The sequence below is a fragment of the Danaus plexippus genome (assembly GCF_018135715.1).
Source record: "Danaus plexippus chromosome 3 unlocalized genomic scaffold, MEX_DaPlex mxdp_25, whole genome shotgun sequence".
Taxonomy (NCBI): domain Eukaryota; kingdom Metazoa; phylum Arthropoda; class Insecta; order Lepidoptera; family Nymphalidae; genus Danaus; species Danaus plexippus.
Window position 1 is genome coordinate 2,448,174 of NW_026869844.1, and position 21,127 is coordinate 2,469,300.

General features: G+C 36.1%; 4 protein-coding genes and 1 non-coding gene across 6 annotated transcripts; 4 read left to right on the plus strand and 1 right to left on the minus strand.

Annotated features, from left to right (window-relative positions):
- Positions 1-194: 194 nt before the first annotated feature.
- On the plus strand, positions 195-1,586 carry LOC116768374 (uncharacterized). Its single transcript, XM_032659080.2, has 2 exons — positions 195-991; positions 1,062-1,586. Exons 1-2 carry the CDS (start codon positions 354-356, stop codon positions 1,549-1,551), a joined length of 1,128 nt encoding a protein of 375 aa, XP_032514971.2. The 5' UTR covers positions 195-353; the 3' UTR covers positions 1,552-1,586.
- Positions 1,587-4,796: 3,210 nt separating this feature from the next.
- On the plus strand, positions 4,797-7,885 carry LOC116766056 (protein arginine N-methyltransferase 9-like). The gene has a single exon (XM_032655712.2). It carries the CDS (start codon positions 5,023-5,025, stop codon positions 7,207-7,209), a length of 2,187 nt encoding a protein of 728 aa, XP_032511603.2. The 5' UTR covers positions 4,797-5,022; the 3' UTR covers positions 7,210-7,885.
- Positions 7,886-8,523: 638 nt separating this feature from the next.
- LOC116767589 (PAX3- and PAX7-binding protein 1) lies at positions 8,524-18,007 on the minus strand. 2 transcript variants are annotated; one of them, XM_061526676.1, is made up of 17 exons: positions 17,889-18,007; positions 17,588-17,778; positions 16,473-16,597; positions 16,049-16,285; positions 15,212-15,362; positions 14,717-14,821; positions 14,192-14,324; positions 13,816-14,005; positions 13,481-13,604; positions 12,649-12,834; positions 11,558-11,730; positions 11,041-11,105; positions 10,378-10,538; positions 9,880-10,060; positions 9,549-9,682; positions 8,937-9,111; positions 8,524-8,680 (listed from the first exon to the last, which is right to left on the minus strand). In XM_061526676.1, the coding sequence occupies exons 2-17, from the start codon at positions 17,757-17,759 to the stop codon at positions 8,626-8,628; spliced, it is 2,367 nt and encodes a 788-aa protein (XP_061382660.1). In that variant the 5' UTR covers positions 17,760-17,778; positions 17,889-18,007; the 3' UTR covers positions 8,524-8,625. The 2 variants fall into 2 exon arrangements, with proteins under 2 accessions (XP_061382660.1, XP_061382659.1); XM_061526675.1 differs by having other exon boundaries at positions 17,588-17,930.
- Positions 18,008-18,106: 99 nt separating this feature from the next.
- Positions 18,107-20,730, plus strand: LOC116770585 (large ribosomal subunit protein uL10). Its single transcript, XM_032662123.2, has 7 exons — positions 18,107-18,254; positions 18,432-18,520; positions 18,674-18,910; positions 19,191-19,347; positions 19,433-19,557; positions 19,818-20,054; positions 20,477-20,730. Exons 2-7 carry the CDS (start codon positions 18,467-18,469, stop codon positions 20,615-20,617), a joined length of 951 nt encoding a protein of 316 aa, XP_032518014.1. The 5' UTR covers positions 18,107-18,254; positions 18,432-18,466; the 3' UTR covers positions 20,618-20,730.
- LOC116770709 (small nucleolar RNA psi28S-1192) lies at positions 20,077-20,210 on the plus strand. Its single transcript, XR_004353544.1, has one exon. It is a non-coding gene; the product is annotated as a small nucleolar RNA psi28S-1192 (small nucleolar RNA).
- Positions 20,731-21,127: the final 397 nt, after the last annotated feature.

The window sequence follows — 21,127 nt, forward strand, 5'->3', positions numbered from 1 at the left end:
AAAATTTCGCAATAAAAAAAATCACTGTATTTTCAAAATATATGCAATAAATTAAAAAAGAAGACAAAAGTAAATTAGCAAATTTTAAAGATTTTATTAGTAATTAATTTAATATGTAGTAATGAAAGAAAAATTATCTTAACTGACGTAAGACGTTTAGCTATTTGTTTACCTAAACATTTGCACATTGTCAGGTGTCAGTTGTCAGACTTAAATGAAACGAATATTGATTTGTTTATTATTGAGTTGTTACTTCAATTATTTCACGAAGTATAAAACGACAAATATGTCTACGATACATATCTTCGTAGAATAAAACAAATGTCATAATATTTTTCGCAGAATTATCAAATATGACCGATACTAAAATATTTTCCGTAACTGGATCAAATTTATTTGGACAATGGTTTTCGTGGTTTGAAAACAAATGTATCTTCCCCAAATTTGAAACTATCTGTGTTGATAGTGAAAATAATTTGAAGTTTGATATAAATCGTGCTAAACTTATCGTCACAAGTTGGTCATATAATATATTTCAAGTAGATGAAGTGTTTTATTTCTCTGGAGCTTGGTTCGGTAAGGACAACCAACTTAGAGAATTGCCTATGTTCGAGGAATTCCTACAGAGCTATAGGGAGTCAAAAGTTTTAGTCACTGGTAATGACTATATGATAATTCTAATTGAAGTTGAAAAGAGAACTGTATGTTTCTTTAATTTCGAAACAAAAACTTTCGAGACTGTCAACTTTACTGAGAGGCCAGTCATAGAAAATGCTAAGAAACCAAGAACTAGCGATGATATAATGAAGGTTGTGGCAACAAATAATATTTTTATTTATTTAACGTCAGAGGGAAATGTATACACTGGTCAGCTGCCAAGTTACGTTGATACAGAACATTGTTTTGGTAAAGTGTGTGACATTGTATGTGGATACGAACATTACATGCTATTGACCGACAAGGGTAGAGTTTATACATGGGGGAACGGAAGGTAAGCATATACTTTTATGAAACATTAGTCTGTTTAAAATTTGAACTGCTTAATATAAATTATCTTTAAGGAGACTACAACTTGGGCACGGCGACTTGACAAACCTGGAATTACCAACAGAAGTTGAGGCTCTGGCCGGTATTAAAATTGTCAAAATAAGAGCTGGGGGCTGGCATTCGTTGGCACTAAGTGACTGCGGAGATTTATATCTCTGGGGATGGAATGACACTGGCCAATTGGGAATGGAAAATAAGGGTGGTCAAGAGAAAAAGGGTCTGAAGAACTACACACTTCCCACACTGGTTGATGTTTATGATGAAAACGATCAGCTAGTTGATCTTTGCGTTAAAGATATAGCCTGCGGGACGAGGCATACGGCACTGTTGCTAGAGGATAACACAGTGTGGACTTCAGGTTGCAATAAATATGGTCAGTTAGGGTTACCACCCGAAAGACACGAGAAGATAGAGAGTTTCAAAAAGGTGTTCTATGATGAAGGCATTACAAATATATCCTGCGGACCCTGGAGTACTGTTGTAGAATTACAGTTACAAAAATAATGTAATGTAATAAATTCTTTCTTAAGTAAATATTATTTTAAGGTCGGTTTTGTAACAACCTGCCACTTTATGTAAAATTATGTTACTTGTACATAATTTAAGTCCCATCTCTAACATATTATGCAGTACTATAAATACCACACAACATAAAAATACTATACAATAAAGTACTGTACTAGTAACTTCATTTAAGTATTATTTATTGTACAATACAGTACTGTAAATACTATTAATAATATTTAATTGCAGGTGAATGCAATTTGAAAGGCGAAATAATTTTTAATTTTTATTATAACAAATGTGCTGATCTACGCATAGCATAAATCAAGGTCAATATTTTTCACGTCCCTTAATTCTTTCTATCTGTTATTTTAGACCTTTAAATTTATTTTCCGATTGTCTTTTTTTTAACGTAATATTGTATATCTCAGAAGTAAAGTCGGAGAAAGGCGCCCTCTTTGAGTCGAAGTCTTCTTAATCAGTTAAATATTAACAAATTATATAACACCTAAGCAATTTATATTTTTAGGTTCGGAAGAATAAATAACTTAAAAAAAAAAACGAATTACAAACAAAACTGTTTAATAGTTCTTACAAATTAAATAAAGTCATAGGTTTATAAATCACTAATACAAAATGGTGGTTGATATCTCGCACAATTAATAATTTGACTACGAAATGTCCCACGTTGTCGAAATTACAGAGCTCCGACTGTTCCGACGGATCACGAGCAATACGAGGACTCGATACAAGACTACAGACCTTTTTAAGAATAATTTATTAGTGGCCAGTGAGTACTTTAACAAATCAAAGAGGAGGGTTGCTTATAATATAATATGTAACATAATAATATAAAATTTTATAAATTAATTATGTTGCCGACTTTTATTGGCATCAAAATGGCAATAAAAATTTTCACCATATACATCGAGTTATGGGATAACATAAATATATGAAATGAGATGTCAAAACTGACATTCATACACGACAATATTTTTTAAATATTAAACGATTACATGTGAATTTAATGTTAAAAAATAATAATAGTGTCTGTTAAAACGATTGATATCTGTGTTAGGTGACTTCATGCACCATATTATAACTGTTCTGACCCATTCGCGATTGAACTAGACGGAATCCCGGGATATATTATAGCCTTCATAGCCTTCATCTAATTCTGACGTCTAAAATACATAACACTGAACTGTAATTAAAAACCAAAACATCCATACATCCCCCTCTTTATAGATATTTTTTTACTAGAATCAAGCTGTGCACTTCCACCTGGTATGACACTAATATTTTAAGTAGTCATGTTAAAAAATCAATTACATGCCTGTTTTAAATTTTATGACTGTAAAATGAAATCATCGAAGACAGACAACTAATGTTAGGCATCGTCTGAGATCTTGAAGGCTATATAAAAAATATTTTCAGTATTAACTCCAATCGTTGTCTTTCAGAAACTTATTTTTTAGAAACTGGCCATCTGATGTTGTGTATAAGTATATTAAATACTAAATAGAAATACAGTAATCTATAGTAGTAGAATTGTAGATACAAAATTGAAGTGTGAAAGAACATTAAAAAGCAATAGCTCTGCTCGTAAAAACGAAAGAGTCGGCTCAATTTAAGCATTATAAATACCAATTTTCTGAAAAACTTCTTTGTACACCTAGATATTTATTGTTATTCATTGTTGTTATCTTCGGCTTGTCTCTATCAGTAATATATCAGTAATAGTTGCTGACAAAACATCGTGTGGTCTTATATATACATAGACATTTATATTTCCATCATTTTCATCATTTGTTGACTCTGTGTTTAAGCATGACGGGTCACGGCAATGTCCATCAACTTTAAAAAATTTCAATGCACATTTGCCGCCACAACCTGTAGTACAATTACAAAAGATGTTTTCAGTAGATCGTCGCGTGCTGGTGGTGATAAAGTCGTTATTGGCTGTAGTATATACTTTTAAACCCCCACATCAATGTCTGAAAAAATTTTTCTTCTTAGCCAGGTTTATACTTGATAGTATACTTGATAAACATGTTGTTGAGCTGCTTAAAAAAGCATATTTCAAAGCTGTATATTATCTTGTTAGCGTAGCAATACCACAGTATATATTTTTCTATCGATTGTTCTTAATCTGGAGCACCGTGTATAATTGATGGAAAATGTATTCCAGTATTGACTGACATCCCGCGAGTAATTTTCTTATTGGAATAAACCACGCCTAACTTCTATAACATCACCATCAGATAATAATTTAATACATCAAAAACATTTATCACTCATTATGAAAACTGTTTTAGAGCAGAAAACAACTAAAATAATTTTCAACTAAATTCAGACCGACAGGCAGTAGAAGGTATAAAGGGACAGGTTTCGGAATAATGAAATACGGAACATCTGCCAGTGAAGGTAATTTGGATGAGTTATAGTAGATTTTACTAAGTTCCCGGAAACCTCTATGAGATAAGTATATTAAAAAGCAATAGTATAGAGTCTACGCCTTGTACGGATTATAATACAGTATGCGAGTGTATTCTACTTTGAAAACAGTTAATTTTACAGAATAATGCAAGAGACATTTTTGGTAGATAATTTTACTAGGAATTTTTTTTATAATGACCGCTATTAACCTCCAAGCAACACATCGCGAGATATTTTCGAAAAACTAATGTTTGTGACCTTTTGACCTTCATAACCCTTTTAGCCGGTACCATATCGATGTCGATTTGTCACATCTTCATTAAAGCACCTTAATAAAAGTGTACACAAAAATTCAGTTCACTTGGATTTTTTCTTCAGATAAAGCTAAAATGACTGGTTTAAGATAGGAACGTAGATTGAAACGTAAAAGAAGGCATTAATAGGGAAATGTATGGAATCAAAACTTCACCTTCTATAATAAGACTTCATTGGCAAGGTGACTACGGTGTATTTATTAGAAGATGAACGTTTAAATCCAGGTTATAATGAGGAATTTTTAAGTCTTAATTGTTTTTTTCAATTGTCATTCATATAAGTATCTCAACTTAGTGCCAAGGTCAATGATGTAATAAATTTATATGTATAAAATATGAACAGGATTTTAAGGACTTAAATTAGTAACAACGAAAATATTTGAGTTAATCCCATAGAGCTTATCAAAATGGGTAATAGACAATAGGAATTGCGCAGAAGGGAATTGTAACAGAAGAAATATATACAATTAGTGACATTATATATTTGTCAATAACGTAGGTATTTCAAAATAAATTGTCCAATTTTGCATATTTATTGTTTATTTTTTAGAAAGTAGTATATTTTTTATTATCTGGGAAGCTGTCAATAGTATTTGCTAAATATGGGGATAAGTATGAATAATGATTTATGAATCACTTTAAAAACGATTACGATAAAGTTTAATTTGTTACGTTGTCTAACTTTAAAGAATTATTATCTTCATGTTTTCACTACACGATGTCGGCCATTGGGAGAGAGTATATCGCTTACGCCAGGCAGCTTTCCACAAATGGTTGTTTTAGCAAGGCGATCGATGTTTATGTATCTGCTTTCGATAAATGTCCTGAGTTAAAACCTATATTTGAACTAGAATTTCGCGATACTGTCTTCAAGCATAATGAAGTGTTAGCAGTATCAAATAAGATTGAAGAAATTTTCGCAAATTTTGGGAAAGCTATAAATGTTTTTCCTAAAAGTATATACCTGCTAAATGAAATTGGTAAATATCTATTTAAATACGGTTACTATGAAGAAGCTTGGACACAATTCCAAAAAGCATTATCTGAGGATGCAGGATACGTGAATGCGGAAAAGAATTTAAACTCGGTTAAGAATTTGATGGTGGAGAGGTGGCATTTTCGTATGTTAAATGATAAAATTCGTAATGACAGCTATCGCGCAGCTATCCACGAAAAGGTTGCTCCTTATGAGACCAGTGTCTTGGACCTTGGCACAGGAACTGGTCTGCTTGCTATGTACGCAACTGAATGTTGTGCAAAAGCTGTGGTAGCCTGCGACAGCTCTGAGGTTATGACCAATCTGAGTGATTGTGTACTAGAGGAAAATAATTTACTGTTGTCTGTAGATATCATAAACAAGTCATCCACTACAATGGATGGTGAAGATATAGGAGGAAGACGCTCACTTTTAGTCACTGAGTTGTTTGATGCCGGTCTATTTGGTGAACATATCCTACCCTCGCTATCTCATGCGTGGGCTCATCTTTTATCAGAACCAGCACATGTAATACCTCAAAAAGCAGACTTCTTTGTAATGGGGGCCCAGTCCGAGTTGCTTAGTGCCAAATACCACCTGCGTCCCGTTGTCAAATCATATCTCAATATTTCCAATCTTGCAGTTCATGCTATGTCTGCCGATGACACATATGACTGTGATGATGTTTACCTTTACCAAGATATGAAATTTGTGACGGAACCAAAGTCAATTGTTAAAGTTGACTTTACTGATTGTATTGACATCACTAACAAAATATCAAGCGTTGAACCATATGTGGTTGAACTGAAAGCTTCAGAGACGGGGAGAGTTGATGGTTTTGTTGGATGGTTCAACTTATACTTGACTGAAAATATCACACTCACAACTGATCCTAGAGTGAAAACGAGGGCTACTGCATGGCAACAAGCCATCTTCTTTGACAGCATTCCAAGAAATATTAAGGAAAACGAAATTTTAACTCACAAATTTAATATGATTTTAGGCAGGCTGTCATTAATCCCAAATGATGATACCGATATCCTAAGAATTACTCCAGAAATGCTAAGATTTTTAAATGATACTGAATTTTATCAAAGAATAAAAAGTTGCATTGCCATGTCTTGTGTTTACCTCGGACAGATGGCAGATATATGTGAGATCAATGTGATTGACTTATGTCCATTTCCGATATTTGGCCTAATGATGCTTAAACGTGGCATAAAATCTCTATTCTGTTATGCTAAAACAGAATATGATAAAAATTTCACCGAAACGGTCTTAAAGGCCAATGACATTGATATGGATAGAGTGACATTCTTGATTGCTGAAGACTGGACACCAGAATGCTTCAAAGATGACAAGATCCATGCAATATTCTGCAATATCTTAGACCTTGGCGGCGACTTGGATATCAGATACAAAGACATAGCATTGTTTTTAAAGAACAATCATCTAGTTCAGGGTGGATTATTTATGCCGTCAAGTGTAACACTTGTTGGTCAAATTGTCTATAGCCCCTGGCTTGAAGCGAATAACCGGGTTGATGACAAAAATGTTGGCTACCAGGTGGCAAAACACATTAACAAGTATCAAGTATCACAGAATTTTGGTCTAGACCTAACCCTCGTAGACTACACTCCAATAACAGACCCAGTATCCCTCGGAGATGGTTTCAAGCTGAATGCTGATGTTATTAATGTACCCATAAAGAACGATGGAGATGCCAATGCTATCCTGTGCTGGTACAATATAGAATTGATGGATAATTTAGAAGAAGTGTCCACAAAAAGGCTCTATACATATGTTGATAGCTTGGCATTCCTAGCAAACCCTAGCATTCCAATGGTGAAAGGCAACACCGCAAATATACTTGTATGTGTTGATAACGATGGTTCATTCAAGCTAATGATTGACACAGAGACCGCATAATATATTTTACTAATCAACATAGGTTTAGCTTGGTAATGTCATAATTTGTGGTCTTAACAATTTTTTTTATTGTTAACAACATAGTACTAAGGTTGTTCTAGTCTCTGCCTTGTTGTATTTAAAATATATGAGTTACTTCTCTTTGGGACAGCTTATGTACATAACCAAATTAAACACAGGCACAATGTTGATTTTCTAAATAAAGATTCTGTGTTAGGTCATTAATTTTACAGGCTTAAAATATAAGATGCCAGTACTATTATATTGTCTATGCTATTTATTATCTACATTATTAAACGATAAGGTACCTTTTGTATTGTTATGGAAGATTTGAAGTCATTGAAGAATCAAATCTCTATGTGGACATACATGTTCAGAACATCAAATGAGTATACTATTTAGGAATATTTGTTGTAGGTTTAACATAGTGGCTGCATGTTACAATGACTACAATGTAAGTCACAGCTGATCTCATTACGGTCTATGTATTAGATGTAGGGAGTAAATAACTCTGGTCACATTTCACAGTTAAAATGTTACCGAATACTGTCACACATATACTGTCTAGCGACTCTACCTGTTGATTTTTATGTATATCCAAATTTTTATGGAATATTGATGTCTATATCTACAAACCTATACTTCATGGTTACACAATAAAGAGCTGGATGTGGAATTATCTTCTCATTTGTCGTTTTTCCCAATAACTATGTAATTTTTTTGTTTGAATGTTAAATCGTTTTGTTCCATGGAGTGTTATCCAGTAGTCGATGGGATGTCTTCATAGAAATGGTAATTGTAAAAATGGGCCCTTTTGAATTGCTAATCTATAGTGAATCCGGTTTAAATATTTGACTGACGTAGGAAATTGTGACAAATAATTTATAAAATAAAAAAAAGTATTTTAAGTTTTATATCTAAATATTAATGTAATACATACCATTCATCAGTAAATCTTTGGCTGTAAAACTTAAATTACACTATAAAAGTCGAATTATTGAAACACAGCACGAGGATAAGAGCACGTAATGTGCTAGTTTAGTTTTTAACAATTTAAACCTTGGACCTATTGATTGATGACTGATTTTCGCGTTTTAAATTTTTGTAATGAAGGGTTTTATAAAATTAAGAAAATTCATATAATTTGGTCTCATTGAGATAATAAATATGGAAACAATGTCATATGTACATGACATGCCTAAGAATGCAGTAATTCATATATGCATATGCGTAGGTATGCACCTAAGTAGGCGTAGATATATTAAAAATAGTGTAGCTTTTTACTTGTATCATCTAAAAAGAAAGATAAAAACATCAAAAATATTAGTTTTTATTTGTAATTTGTTGTATAATATAATTCTTCTACAACACATGTCAATTTGTTGATATCCTATACTCTGATAGTGTACAGTGACGTCATTCCACAGAGCGCGCCTCGGCTATCACACTCCGCGCTTGCTCTAATGCTTTCCTGAAAATATATAACAATAGGAGAGTTATATAATAAAAATTATATCATAGTGGGAGCAGGTTAGTTTGATTTCTTCCAGCTAGTATATAATGTAACTCACAGCAAGTATAGTAAGCTTTGTTGTAACAAATGAATGAATTGTAATGACATAGGTTGATTAAGACATCACTGAGCGAACATATCACAAGTCTGAACTACATATATACTATTTTAAAAATCTATATATAATTGCTCTAAATGGTTGTGCAAGACATACAAATGCAAAGGGTTGTCTGTGTGTAGCCTGGACAGTGCGAGTGTGGCGAGGGTGGCTAGGCGTGCGAGGGCGGGCGCGCGAACCGGCCCCGAGCGGGGAAGGGTCTCGGCTAGAGCACTAGCCGCAGCCGCCATCGACGGACCGGGGGCCGCGCCCGCCGCACAGCACAGGCTCTCTGCGGGAACACATAAAATTACTCTGTGGTCTAAGAATAAATTATTATCCATTGACGTAAAAATTGGCTACCATATTTTATATTGTCTGTGGTCTATTCATTAAAATGCAAAAACAAGAAAAGGATTTAAACATTCGACTTCCGGAATGTAGTGATTTTACTCACTTATTACTAGCATACATTTATTATTACTAGAACGTTTGAAAAAATATTATTTTTGATTATGTATTATACATTAAATTTATTCGTTCTCAAAAACTAACAGATAAATAACATTTTATTCAAGAGCCTTGTTTTTATAATGTTAGTAGATAATGAAAGCTCAACTTATATCACAAGACAGAAACACGAGAGTTTGAACCATAGATATTTTAAGAAGTCTGTGACAGGATGTAGTTTGGAAGGCATATAAATATTTTGAGATATCACATAGTGACCTATGACGGCTAGTGCTACGGAATGTGCGGCGAGCGCGGGCGGAGGAGCGCACAGACACAAGACAGCGCGCAGCAGACGGACGCCGGCTCCGAGACAACGACGCCAGAACGAAGACCCGGGACCTTCCACGATACTGGAATATATACACAGACCGTTTATAAGAACGCGGGTAGATCGATATTTTAGCTAGAACATCATTGAAACTCATAAAAAACTGTCTAATATGATTCTCAATCGAACCGTTCAAAGCTTTTATTAGGACCAGACTGAATCCTTCATAAACATTCATACATTCTCACAAACAAAGTTAGTATTATTTGGTGTACGTACTGAGGCGGTAGTGTAGGTAGGAAGACATCAGCGTTGATAGAGGCCGTGAGTACGGCGCGGGCGGTGGTCGCCAGGCGAGGCAGGGCGCTCCGCACGGGCAGGCGACCGGCCCGCTCCAATAGCTGACGCAGGCGCACACACGCGCGGACCATCATCGGATCCCACGCGTGCTCCACCAGCTCTGATGAATATGAAAACATACATGTCTTTATTGGGAAACTTCAATTGATAATGGCTGGTAAATTTGATTGGGTAGAGAGGAGCTTGGACGGTGGAGGTAAGCGTCTATCGCGTTAGATAGGGGCCTTAAACCTGCACCTGGGTCGCAAGTCCCAGGCACCGTCGAAGCTCCTCTCCCTGCAACTTTTATTCTCCATGTCGGCCAGAGATGGGAGTATCGAATCTCCGTTTCTGACGCATTTTAATCGCGTCATTAATTACATCTACAGATCGATATAGCGAATGTATGTCTGCATGTATGCACTGTTTCCTACTAACCGGTGATCTTGGGCAGTACGACCTTGTCTATGATCGTGGGTACCAGCAGCAGGTCGGGGTCGTCTCTCACGGCCAGCTCGGTCACGGAAACCTCGTCGGAGGAAGACTGCTCTGAATCGCTGGACAGACGCTCGGACTTGCAGCCGTACATCATGAGACATCTGGAATCACGACACATAATAGAAATTAAATAAAACCAATATTTTTCAGATTTACTATTCGTTTATAAATATTTTCATCAACCACTCCCGGCGGTTCGGTTACTTTGCAGCGACCGTCATCTCGGGCAGACGAGATGAGGATGTCCTCATAATAGAATTACTTCATATTTATAATCTGTCAGACCGAGTATCATTCAGCAAAAACCATCAATGTCACTATAGCTGAATTGTTCACGTAACGGGTAGACCATATCCTGAGGGTTACAGATTAGAATAATGTTGTCAGTGTTGAGTGTTGTCATTACATATTTTTATTAATTTTCAATTCAAACTTAACTAAGACTATCTTAGGGATAGTTCAACAAGAAACTATGTTCTCGATATTGTTAAAAAAATATTCAACAAAACTTTGTTGGGGAAGTGTTTTGAATCTTCCATACTGTGAAGCTGCTTTTAACCTCTCATCTAAACGCTACACTTGATATGAATGTTCCATGCTCACTTGTACCAGTCCATCTTCTCGTAGTCCTCGTTGTCTTCGTCAGCGAGCGGGTTCCAGAGGATCAGCTGGGAATTAAAATGATTACAATACATAATGCATATACACAATGACAAATTTCTATTGATAGATATATATTTTTTTGAATATTCCGTTCTGTAAGCCACGTTAATAGTGTGCTTTGTTGTAAAATTAGATTTTAGTCTGTTGCTGTGTTTTTTAATTGGTCAGCAATACCGTTTGATGTGATATGTTACGGATATAGAAACAAAATTGATTGCCAAATTAGTGTGAGTGAATGTGTGCATATGAAAATATCTGTGTGTGTGTGTGTGTAACATACAAGCTATTTATAACTACGCTCTTGTAATTAAGGTTCACTTTAACAATTGATTATTTTTTTCGTACCAACTTAATGACTGAGAAACGTAGCGATCAGTCTACATACTTAATAATAACATAATTTATTTAATCTGTTACTGGGATATTGATGAGTGTGTGGATATATGTGAGATCTAACCTGATGTCTGACATACGGCGCCAGTAACTTCGGCAGACATTGTGCGACGTACGCGTCCGTGTACAGCCCGCGCGTCCGCCTTAGTCTTGCCATGCGACCGCAGACTCCTTGCACACTGCGGTAGGCCGACAACGTGTCCGCGAACAACTGACTCGACAGAGAGCGGATCGCGTCTGGAAACGACGACGAGAACATCAAAGTTATATATTCAACATAACACAGTTAAAATAAACAGAGCAAAATATATACCCTGACATATACACCGATGACTATAAATCACTTTGAACAACCGATTCAACTAAACCTTCCAGTTTAAATACTATTACAAACCATTCAAGCTATCGGATATCTCATTGATATACTTAAACTAGTTCGGTGCAAGGTCAGCTCAATCAAACGCCTCTGACATATCCTGAGACGGGCAATAGTTCTGATTGAAAATATAAGCTTAATGTATATATTTCAGAACATATATGATAATTCTCTTGTCAGCTCCGCCGCTTATATGTCAGTTGTCACTACAGAGCTTTTTGTATCTCTAGATGTTGTATCAAGACTTCTAGTCTAGTTTTAAACTTTAATTATTACTATTCAACAAATTATAACATATAAGAAAATATAACAGTATAGCCTTTTTTTGTTTTTTTTTTGGTCACGAGGGGAAATCTTCTGAAAGACTTCCGACCGAGGGGGAACCCGGTCGGGGTATGTGGGATTTTTACCCACTAAAACCACCTCGACGTTCTCGGCGCAGTGCGTAAACTAGTGTAAAGGGGACGGATAACAGTATAGCCTAAGCCAAGCTGTCGCAGGTCCGGAACGTAGGCAACGAAATAACTGATGTGGACATACTAATCGCATAAATGTAATTTTCATATAAATTATCAACAGACTACAAAAACGACTCTCCTTCATTCGTTTTCAAAGTCAACTAACTTATTCAAACACAATATAAATAGTCTAAATTCTTTTCAATCACTACATAACTTCATAGTCTATTTTCTGTATGTATTATTCTATTCCAAGTTTTGACATGTGTGTGTGTATATATGTGTGTATGTATGTCTTGTACATCCGTCGCATCCACAGACCCGCCTCCTGTTGACAGTGATGGTGCAGGGTTGGGGGCAGGTCATCGTCGCTGGAGTCCCCGTCCCTGTGCTGGTTGTTGCCGGCCGCCTGTCGCCTGAGCCGCCTCGCCCGCCGCCGGCCCTCGCGCTCCGCAGTACGCTGACGCTTCTCCTCGCTGTCCACCGGCTTCGATGACCCCGCGCGAGCTGGAAATTCGAGCGAATCAGAGTTACCATTATGCTGGTTATACATATACAATATATATATTGAATGGGTATATGCACAAGAGTAGTGGCTATTACTTAAACACAGTTAACAAATATATATAATATTAATACTATGTGCCGTTTATAATAATTATAGTAGAAGAATATTTTTTTCTAACTAGATCGAGAACGATTGAAGGTCTGTAATAATAAGAATATATAACTAGCCTTTACCCTCGGCCTCGTCCGTATTGACTGTGCAACTTGGTTTATACGAGAGCATATGGGACTAAAAAGTAAAATGTGTGCCAACGCCATCTATCGTTTGTGTCGCGTGACCTTATGAAATGTCATGTTCCGATAAGAATTACGAGGAAAACTGTGACAAGTTATAGGCTATATATTCTTACGAATTATGGATTTTTTTATTAATAATATTAGTAACATTATATTTGTCATAATTGTAAAAAGTTTCCATAAAGTAAAATATGTTCGCATCTTTGTATGTGTGTGCGCGCGCCCGTGTATGAGTGTGTGTTTCTTTCTCTCTCTCTCTCTCTCTCTCTCTCTCTATATATATATATATATATATATATATATATGTCTGTGTGTGTGTGTGTGTGTGTGTGTGTGTCTGTGTGCCTACCGGCGAGTGCGAGCACGTCCTGCGCCTGGTCGCGCACGTCGGCCCTCCGCCTCTCCACCAGCAGGTCGCGTCTCTTGCGATGAAGCGCCAGGGCCCGGGCCTCCAACGCTTGCAGTTGAGGTATCTAAAGGAGAGGGCATACGAAACATGCTGTATATGATATATTTTAGCATTACAAGGTATTCAGCTGCTTACATTAAAAATAGCAATAACTAACATTACACTAACTTACGATATCACCAGGACTAGGGAAGATTTCAATGTGAAAACTGTCAACTTTTCGTATTAAGTGTAGCGATGGACTAATCATATTCAATGTATGTATATATAACCACCTTCTCGTCCAGACACTCCACGAGGTCGGTGATGTACCCCCTGGCCGCCTGCGCCCTCTTGTATCTGCGGTCGAGTTCCGAGCACAACCCCTTACACCTCTCACGCTTGGCGGCCGCGTTAGACGCTCGCTCTTGTAAATGATACATACGCTGCGCTGTTCTCGCACGACTCTCGTGAAGCTCTGACAGCCTGGAAACATTATGATAACAATGATATGATTATGATGACATTAAAACTACACAAAAAAAAATATTATATATAACATAGAAATTATTTGGTGAAAAATCTCGTTTGATATCTCTTCAATCAATGGATCAGCTGATGGAATATCTATGAGTTAACAAATAGCTAAAACTAGCCAAAAGTTGATCTCACCTGTCTCGTAGCGCCTCTACGAGTTGTTGCGCGGTAGCTGGCGGAGGCTGTCCCGGGCGCGCGAGGGACCGCAGGTGACGCGGCGTGTCCGGGGGCGGAGGGACAGCGAACGGATTCAGTGGGATACAATCACCTGGAGGTAAGTACACATTTTATTATGTGGCAACACTCATGCTATGTATAATCTAATATAATTTTATGATGTAATGACAGTTCACATTATATGATGTAAAATATCGATCTAGCAACACTAATTCTTTTATAATCTGTGACATCCGTGTATTATTTTTAATTTTATTTAAGTATTGTGCAAACAGCCATGACACATGGTGTTACATAGCAGGCAGCATGTACATAAATATATTACTCTTAAATTTATTTTAATGAAGATGTAAATACATACTCATTTAAACATAGTTTTCACAAAAAAGTCTATAAAGTCTTAAACTTCGCTTTATTCTCCATCTAACATATTTTGATTACTATCTATGTATACTGTATACAGGGTGTACAAACACATATAACCTGTAATATCAGCTATTGAGGGCACAGCTTTCTTAATCTGCTGCTCCTCCCACTCCTCTCCTTCACTTTGAGCTTCATCATCAGACGCGGCGGCTGTTGTACCACCTGTATACAACAAAATATACTATCTCATACAAAACCAAATAAAATTTCTATAATAGAAGAAGTCTAAATTAATATCTATTACATCAGCTATATACCAGTGAAAGTACCTTCAAAATCGGTCCAGTCGTTTTAAAGAGTAAAAACAAAGCCGGAACAGTTAAACAGACTAAACAAAAAAAAAAACATATACCACATCTGTAAATATATATATATATATATATATATATGTATTTATATATATATGGTATATAGGAAAATAACATAATAACAGTCATTCCAATAAAGATTTTATATCTAAATTTCGATTCACAGATATCAAATTGACTGCATATAACAATTCACGGAACCTTATAACTATTCAATGGTTACAGTAGTATGAAATGTACTAACGTTCGGGTCTATCGCTTGGCAGTTCCAACCCCCTGACCTGTATCCGGCCCTCGTCTGCCTCATCATCGTCATCGTCATCAGCGTCATCATCTCTCATCATCCTGGAGCCGCCATCATTCTTGATGGGAACAAAGTCACCCAACTCACGAGCCTGGAATATTGAATGTTGTTGTAGTTTCATATACTGTATCTTTCTTCGTGTTGCCAGAACACTTTGAAAAAATAAATGTAGAATTATAGATATATTTAATTCTAAATTTAAAATGGTAATAAAAAAAATATTTTAAAAAATGAATAAGTTATTTACAAGATCTAGCAATGACTATCAACATCAAAACTTTATAATTTATATTGAAAATAATTAAGAAAAACATGTTGCTTTTGTTATACTTACTGTGAGTTAAAACAAAAACAATTTTTTTTATCAAAATCTATGAGCCAAAGGCACATAAATATGAAGCCAAAATAGTAGATATTTGAATCCAAAAAGTTTTTATGAACATAATAAAATTATTTATTATGAGAGAAGAATTTCAAAATATAGAAGATAATAACCCAAAAAATTAAAATAATAACTTTCAATCCAAATACATTGAGTTGTTAGAGATTATAACTCTAAAAATAGAAAAACACCTAGAAGCTGGAGTGGCAGAAAAAAATGACAAGAGAAACTCCGAACGGAATCAATAACTTCCAGGGAACGGGATCTGTTAGATTCAAACACCCAATCCCATACACGAAAGGGATCCGAGAGCTCCCTGTCAACAAGGTGTATGTATGGTGGCGAGGCCTGTGATCATCGTCGTGAGTGCTCCACGAGTCCCTCACCTCTCATACCTGCTGTCGGGTCTTGCGCGCGGCGTGTATGAGCGCGGCGTCGGGGATTCCCCCCGCGCCGGCGAGCGCCGCCCGCACGCTCTCGGCTCGGTACGTGTGGAACCCCCTGTTATCTTCCTCGCTGTCTTCGGAAATGTCCCCCGCCCCGTCCGCGGACAACGCCTCCCGCCCTGACAGGATCAGACCCTCGAGGGTAACCTTCTTCCTCGGTTCTTCTATCTCCTCCGACGGTTTCTCCTATTACATTATAAATTCACCCATTCTTTATTCAAATAACAAAATGAACTTATTAATTATTATTTTGACAGTTATCTCTAAGTCTAAAGAGTCCTTAGTGTGTTTGAGTTGTATGTTTAGCATAGTGATATATTTTTATATAATCTGTTGTAGTATTGTTAGTACATATCAAAGTGTATTACATTACCTCGACCATGTGATTGTCATATTTATTACTATCACCATCTGTGCGTTGTTTTTCTTTCTGTCTCCGTTTACTCAATCTCTTGCTCTGCGATGATTTCTTCACCTTGAATACTTCGCCCTCTTCCTCTGCGGATTCAGATATCAACAATTACACCATCCATACAATTCTTATAGGGTTTTTTAGTTATAATTTATGTACTTTTTATGTCATAAAGTGGCCACACTAATTGCTAATGCCTATGTTATAGATATATGATGTTTATAAAAGATCAAATAAATCACTAGGTGCCTTTTTTTTCTTATACTAATAATTTTTAATCCTAAATTCCCCATTCAAAGTATGTATAAATATATGTGTTTGAAATTTGTCTGATAATTAGTATACATTGTCTAACAAATTTAAACATTTGGACCCAGGCCCCACACCGGTTTTGTCTCATATAAAATTGAAAATTTTAGGTTAAACTCATTCTAGAACAAGGTTTCTTTATGAGTTCATGATTTAGACTGTTAGATTTCGGTCACTTAGAGATGGTAGCAACTGTAATATTATATGAATTATTCAACTGCCCTTGCCGTCACAACATTTGTTCAGATACCAAATGTAATATTCATCTCTGAATCTCATTTTACTATGTATGATATTATTTACAATTTAAATACATATCAATATATATTTTTTGTCATCTCTAAAATATATTTCAGACAAGGTTAACTGGAAGTTGTTATTCTTAAATTTTATGATCATTAATTGGTTTTGTATTGTAATAGTATTTAATTCATAGTTTAAATTTGCAATATGCAATTTTGTATTTAGAAATATATTTTTCTTATTCTATGACTTGAACATTTTATGAATGAAATAGTCTCTTATCCAAAATTGTATGAAAATTCAGACAAAAAGGACTAAGTTTCACGTCTTCGTTATTATGGTATTATAACCTGATTATGTTTAAAATTCTGTCACATGCCGAAAGGTCGGCGGAAGCCGGACGACAACGGCTGTAGGTTGTAAATTGAAGTGGTGTCTATTATTAGGAGCTTAATACTTATATGAGTGAACACTTTTAATGTCTAGCATAAGAATTGACTGAGAATATAAATGCAGACTCATACCTTCATCGGCGAAACTCAATAGCGTTGTTACTTTTACTTGTTTGTTTTCCTTCCTTGAATTACTAATAATCGGCGGCGGCGGCGGCACAGGTGCCTCCGGCTCACCGTCTTCTTCATCGTCAGCACAAAAAACTCGTCTCTGGATCTTCTTCGGTTTACGAAACAAGGACATGATGTTGTTACACTATCACCTAAACATTAAACCGGTATTGAAATATGTTTCGATAGTGTATCAAGCTAATGTTACTTTTTATGCCCACACAGGCATAAACATAATTCTAGTTTAAATTAAAGTTTTTACCAAAAAAAGTAGGGAACGTAACACTAAAGTTCATCAGTGGTACGTCAAAGCATTTGAAAATTGGACAGGTGACACTTTTGTTATATATAAAAAGTAGTTAGGTATATGGTGTGGGTTCTTCATATACGAAAATTAGAAAAAGTATGAATTAATAGAATAATTAAAAACATTTTTATTGATAACATTTTTTTTTATAGCGTATTACAATTTGTTATTTTTTTTACGTATATTATTATTTGCTACGATTAAACCATTGACAACATAAATGTCTATACATATTTATGTTGTCAATGGAAATTTAAATTACGTTAGTTCTCTTTTGTCCCGCACCGCGCACGGTTACTGTGCGTTTTGCGTTCTGTCTTGGTGAGTTGAGATATTTTATATCGTAACATTTTAATCGTAACATATATAAGCAATCACTTCATGTATTCGTAATCTATATTGGTTTTTCATGGTTTAACAAAATTTGATTTTAGTTATAGTGTATATTTCGCAATTTGAAGCGATGACGCGTCTCTAACCTTAAACATATTTTTTCAGTCCTTAAATTTGTATAAGTCCCTACACACGCCAAGATGGGTAGGGAGGACAAGGCCTCATGGAAGACCAACTACTTCACTAAGATAATCGTAAGTATTTCTTAGTTTCAACAATTATATAAGTTAATTACAACATGTATGGTTAGGATTTTGACGAGAGATGTTTGGTACAATTCTTGTAATATCGTAATATGATTTTATTGAGTCCGTGTAATGTGCTGATTACTCAAATGAATTTTCCAGCAATTGTTAGACGAGTACCCAAAATGCTTCATCGTGGGTGCCGACAATGTGGGCTCGCAGCAAATGCAGCAAATCCGTATCTCCCTCCGTGGGAGCAGCATTGTACTCATGGGCAAGAACACCATGATGCGTAAGGCCATCAAGGATCATTTGGAGACCAACCCAGCCCTTGAGAAGCTCCTGCCCCACATCAAAGGCAATGTTGGCTTTGTGTTCACCCGCGGAGATCTTGTCGAGGTATGTATTAACTTTTGTTTATCACAATATTGAGTTGCAAATTGAGTTTCCATAGTGTTTATAACATAAGTCGTCGTCTGTTATAATCCCAGTGAGTTCATTTTGATTCTCTGGCTTCGCTTTCAGACAATAGAAAATCTTCAAATTTATCCTAGTGTTTTTTTTTTATTGATAATAATTGCACTGGCATTTTGAAGATACAAACTTAAAAACAGAAAAGCCAAACTTAAGTGCTTCTACTATTTGTTTTATATATACAACTTAATAAGTTTGTTTGTAGGTCCGTGACAAGCTTCTGGAGAACAAAGTGCGTGCCCCGGCTCGTCCGGGAGCTATTGCTCCTCTGGCTGTGGTCATTCCAGCTCATAACACTGGTTTGGGTCCCGAGAAAACTGCCTTCTTCCAGGCTCTCTCCATCCCCACCAAGATCTCCAAGGGTAATAATGCTAGCAATTATTAACACATTTCTATAAAGAATCTTACATTGTTGTTATAACTTGGTTTGTCTTATGTCTCTTATAGGTACTATTGAAATCATCAACGATGTCCACATCCTGAAGCCCGGAGACAAAGTGGGAGCTTCTGAGGCAACTCTTCTCAACATGTTAAACATCTCTCCCTTCTCATATGGTCTAGTTGTGAAACAGGTGTGTGGTGATTACTGTACATAGCATTATTAATTTAGTTGTTCAGGTTTTATATCTATTGAATGAAGCCAAAGCGTTGAGTACAGATTGTATCTTGTAAATATGATCTGATAATTTACCTTTGGGAAAGCACTAGATTGTGGATTTGTTTAGTACACAGTTTATTGCTGTTACTGTGTCAGCAATCAAACATCTAATTTGTTACCGAATGTATGACTCCACTCTCGGGAATTGATTATTTAATATCAAAATTTTTGTAGGTCTATGACTCTGGCACCATCTTTGCTCCGGCTATCCTTGACATCAAGCCCGAGGATTTGCGTGCCAAGTTCCAAGAGGGAGTAGCCAATGTTGCCGCCCTCTCTTTGGCTATTGGATACCCGACCGTGGCTTCTGCCCCTCACTCCATTGCCAACGGATTCAAGAACCTCCTGGCTATCGCTGCCGTCACCGAGGTTGAGTTCAAGGAAGCCAACACCATCAAGGAGTTCATCAAGGTCAGCAACGTTGAAATCCAAATACATGTCTGTTCAAATACCAAGGAGTTGATATAGCCCCCTGGCTTCGCTTTCAGACTAGAGCAACCTCTTTAAACTTATCCTAGTGTAATTGTTTATCAGTAAAAATTGCACTGGCATTTTAAAGATACATTATATAACTTATACTATCTACGGAATTATTAACAAAGCTTTTTCACAAATTTCCCAGCTAGTGTTTACATATCCTGTATACTTGATTGTTTTCAAAGTTTGACAACGTGTTGTCATCTATTAGTAGATATTTTTTTTTTAAAATTGACCTCATAATGTAGAAGTGGCTATAAAACTATTTTTCTGCCTCTTAATAGCAAACTGTAGAGCTTATCCTATATAATATCTATATACTATAGTATAATATAAAAGCAAATCTTTTCTACTAGGACCCTAGCAAGTTTGTCGCTGCTGTTGCTGCCCCGGCAGCGGCTGCTGCTCCTGCCGCAGCCAAGAAGGAAGAGGAGAAGAAGCCCGAGAAGGAAGAATCCGAGAGCGATGATGACATGGGCTTCGGACTCTTTGACTAAAACCAGCACCTGTCTTACACTTGATAGTTTGCGTGCTGTCGTGAGCGCCGCCGGGTTGGACACCTATATGGCGGCCATTTACATCAGCGTGTGAATAAAGCGTTTGAATGAAACTGAATTGTTTTATTGACTATTCCTTAATGATTTTGTTATATACTCTAACAGAAAATTATATCTTGATTATCATATTAGAACTGGTAATATGTAGAATTGCAATTTTAAAGTTATAGGGTTATTTTTCGGTTATATTTCATCTTACTGCAATATATGTCTTGCGTATAGTTTCATCAGTGTCTGGAATTAGTCGGGACTAGGGTTTAGTGTTACTAGCGGCGCCATCTGTGGCGTAATAACTATAATATACTAATTATAATTGTAAAACTGAACCATTGTAATTTTTATAATAGCAACATTTAACTTTTATTTGAAAACTATAAACACTGGCTTCAGCCGTTTAGTAGGACATAACTGGAAGTGACGCTGAACATTGAAAGGCTGAAACCGTACCTC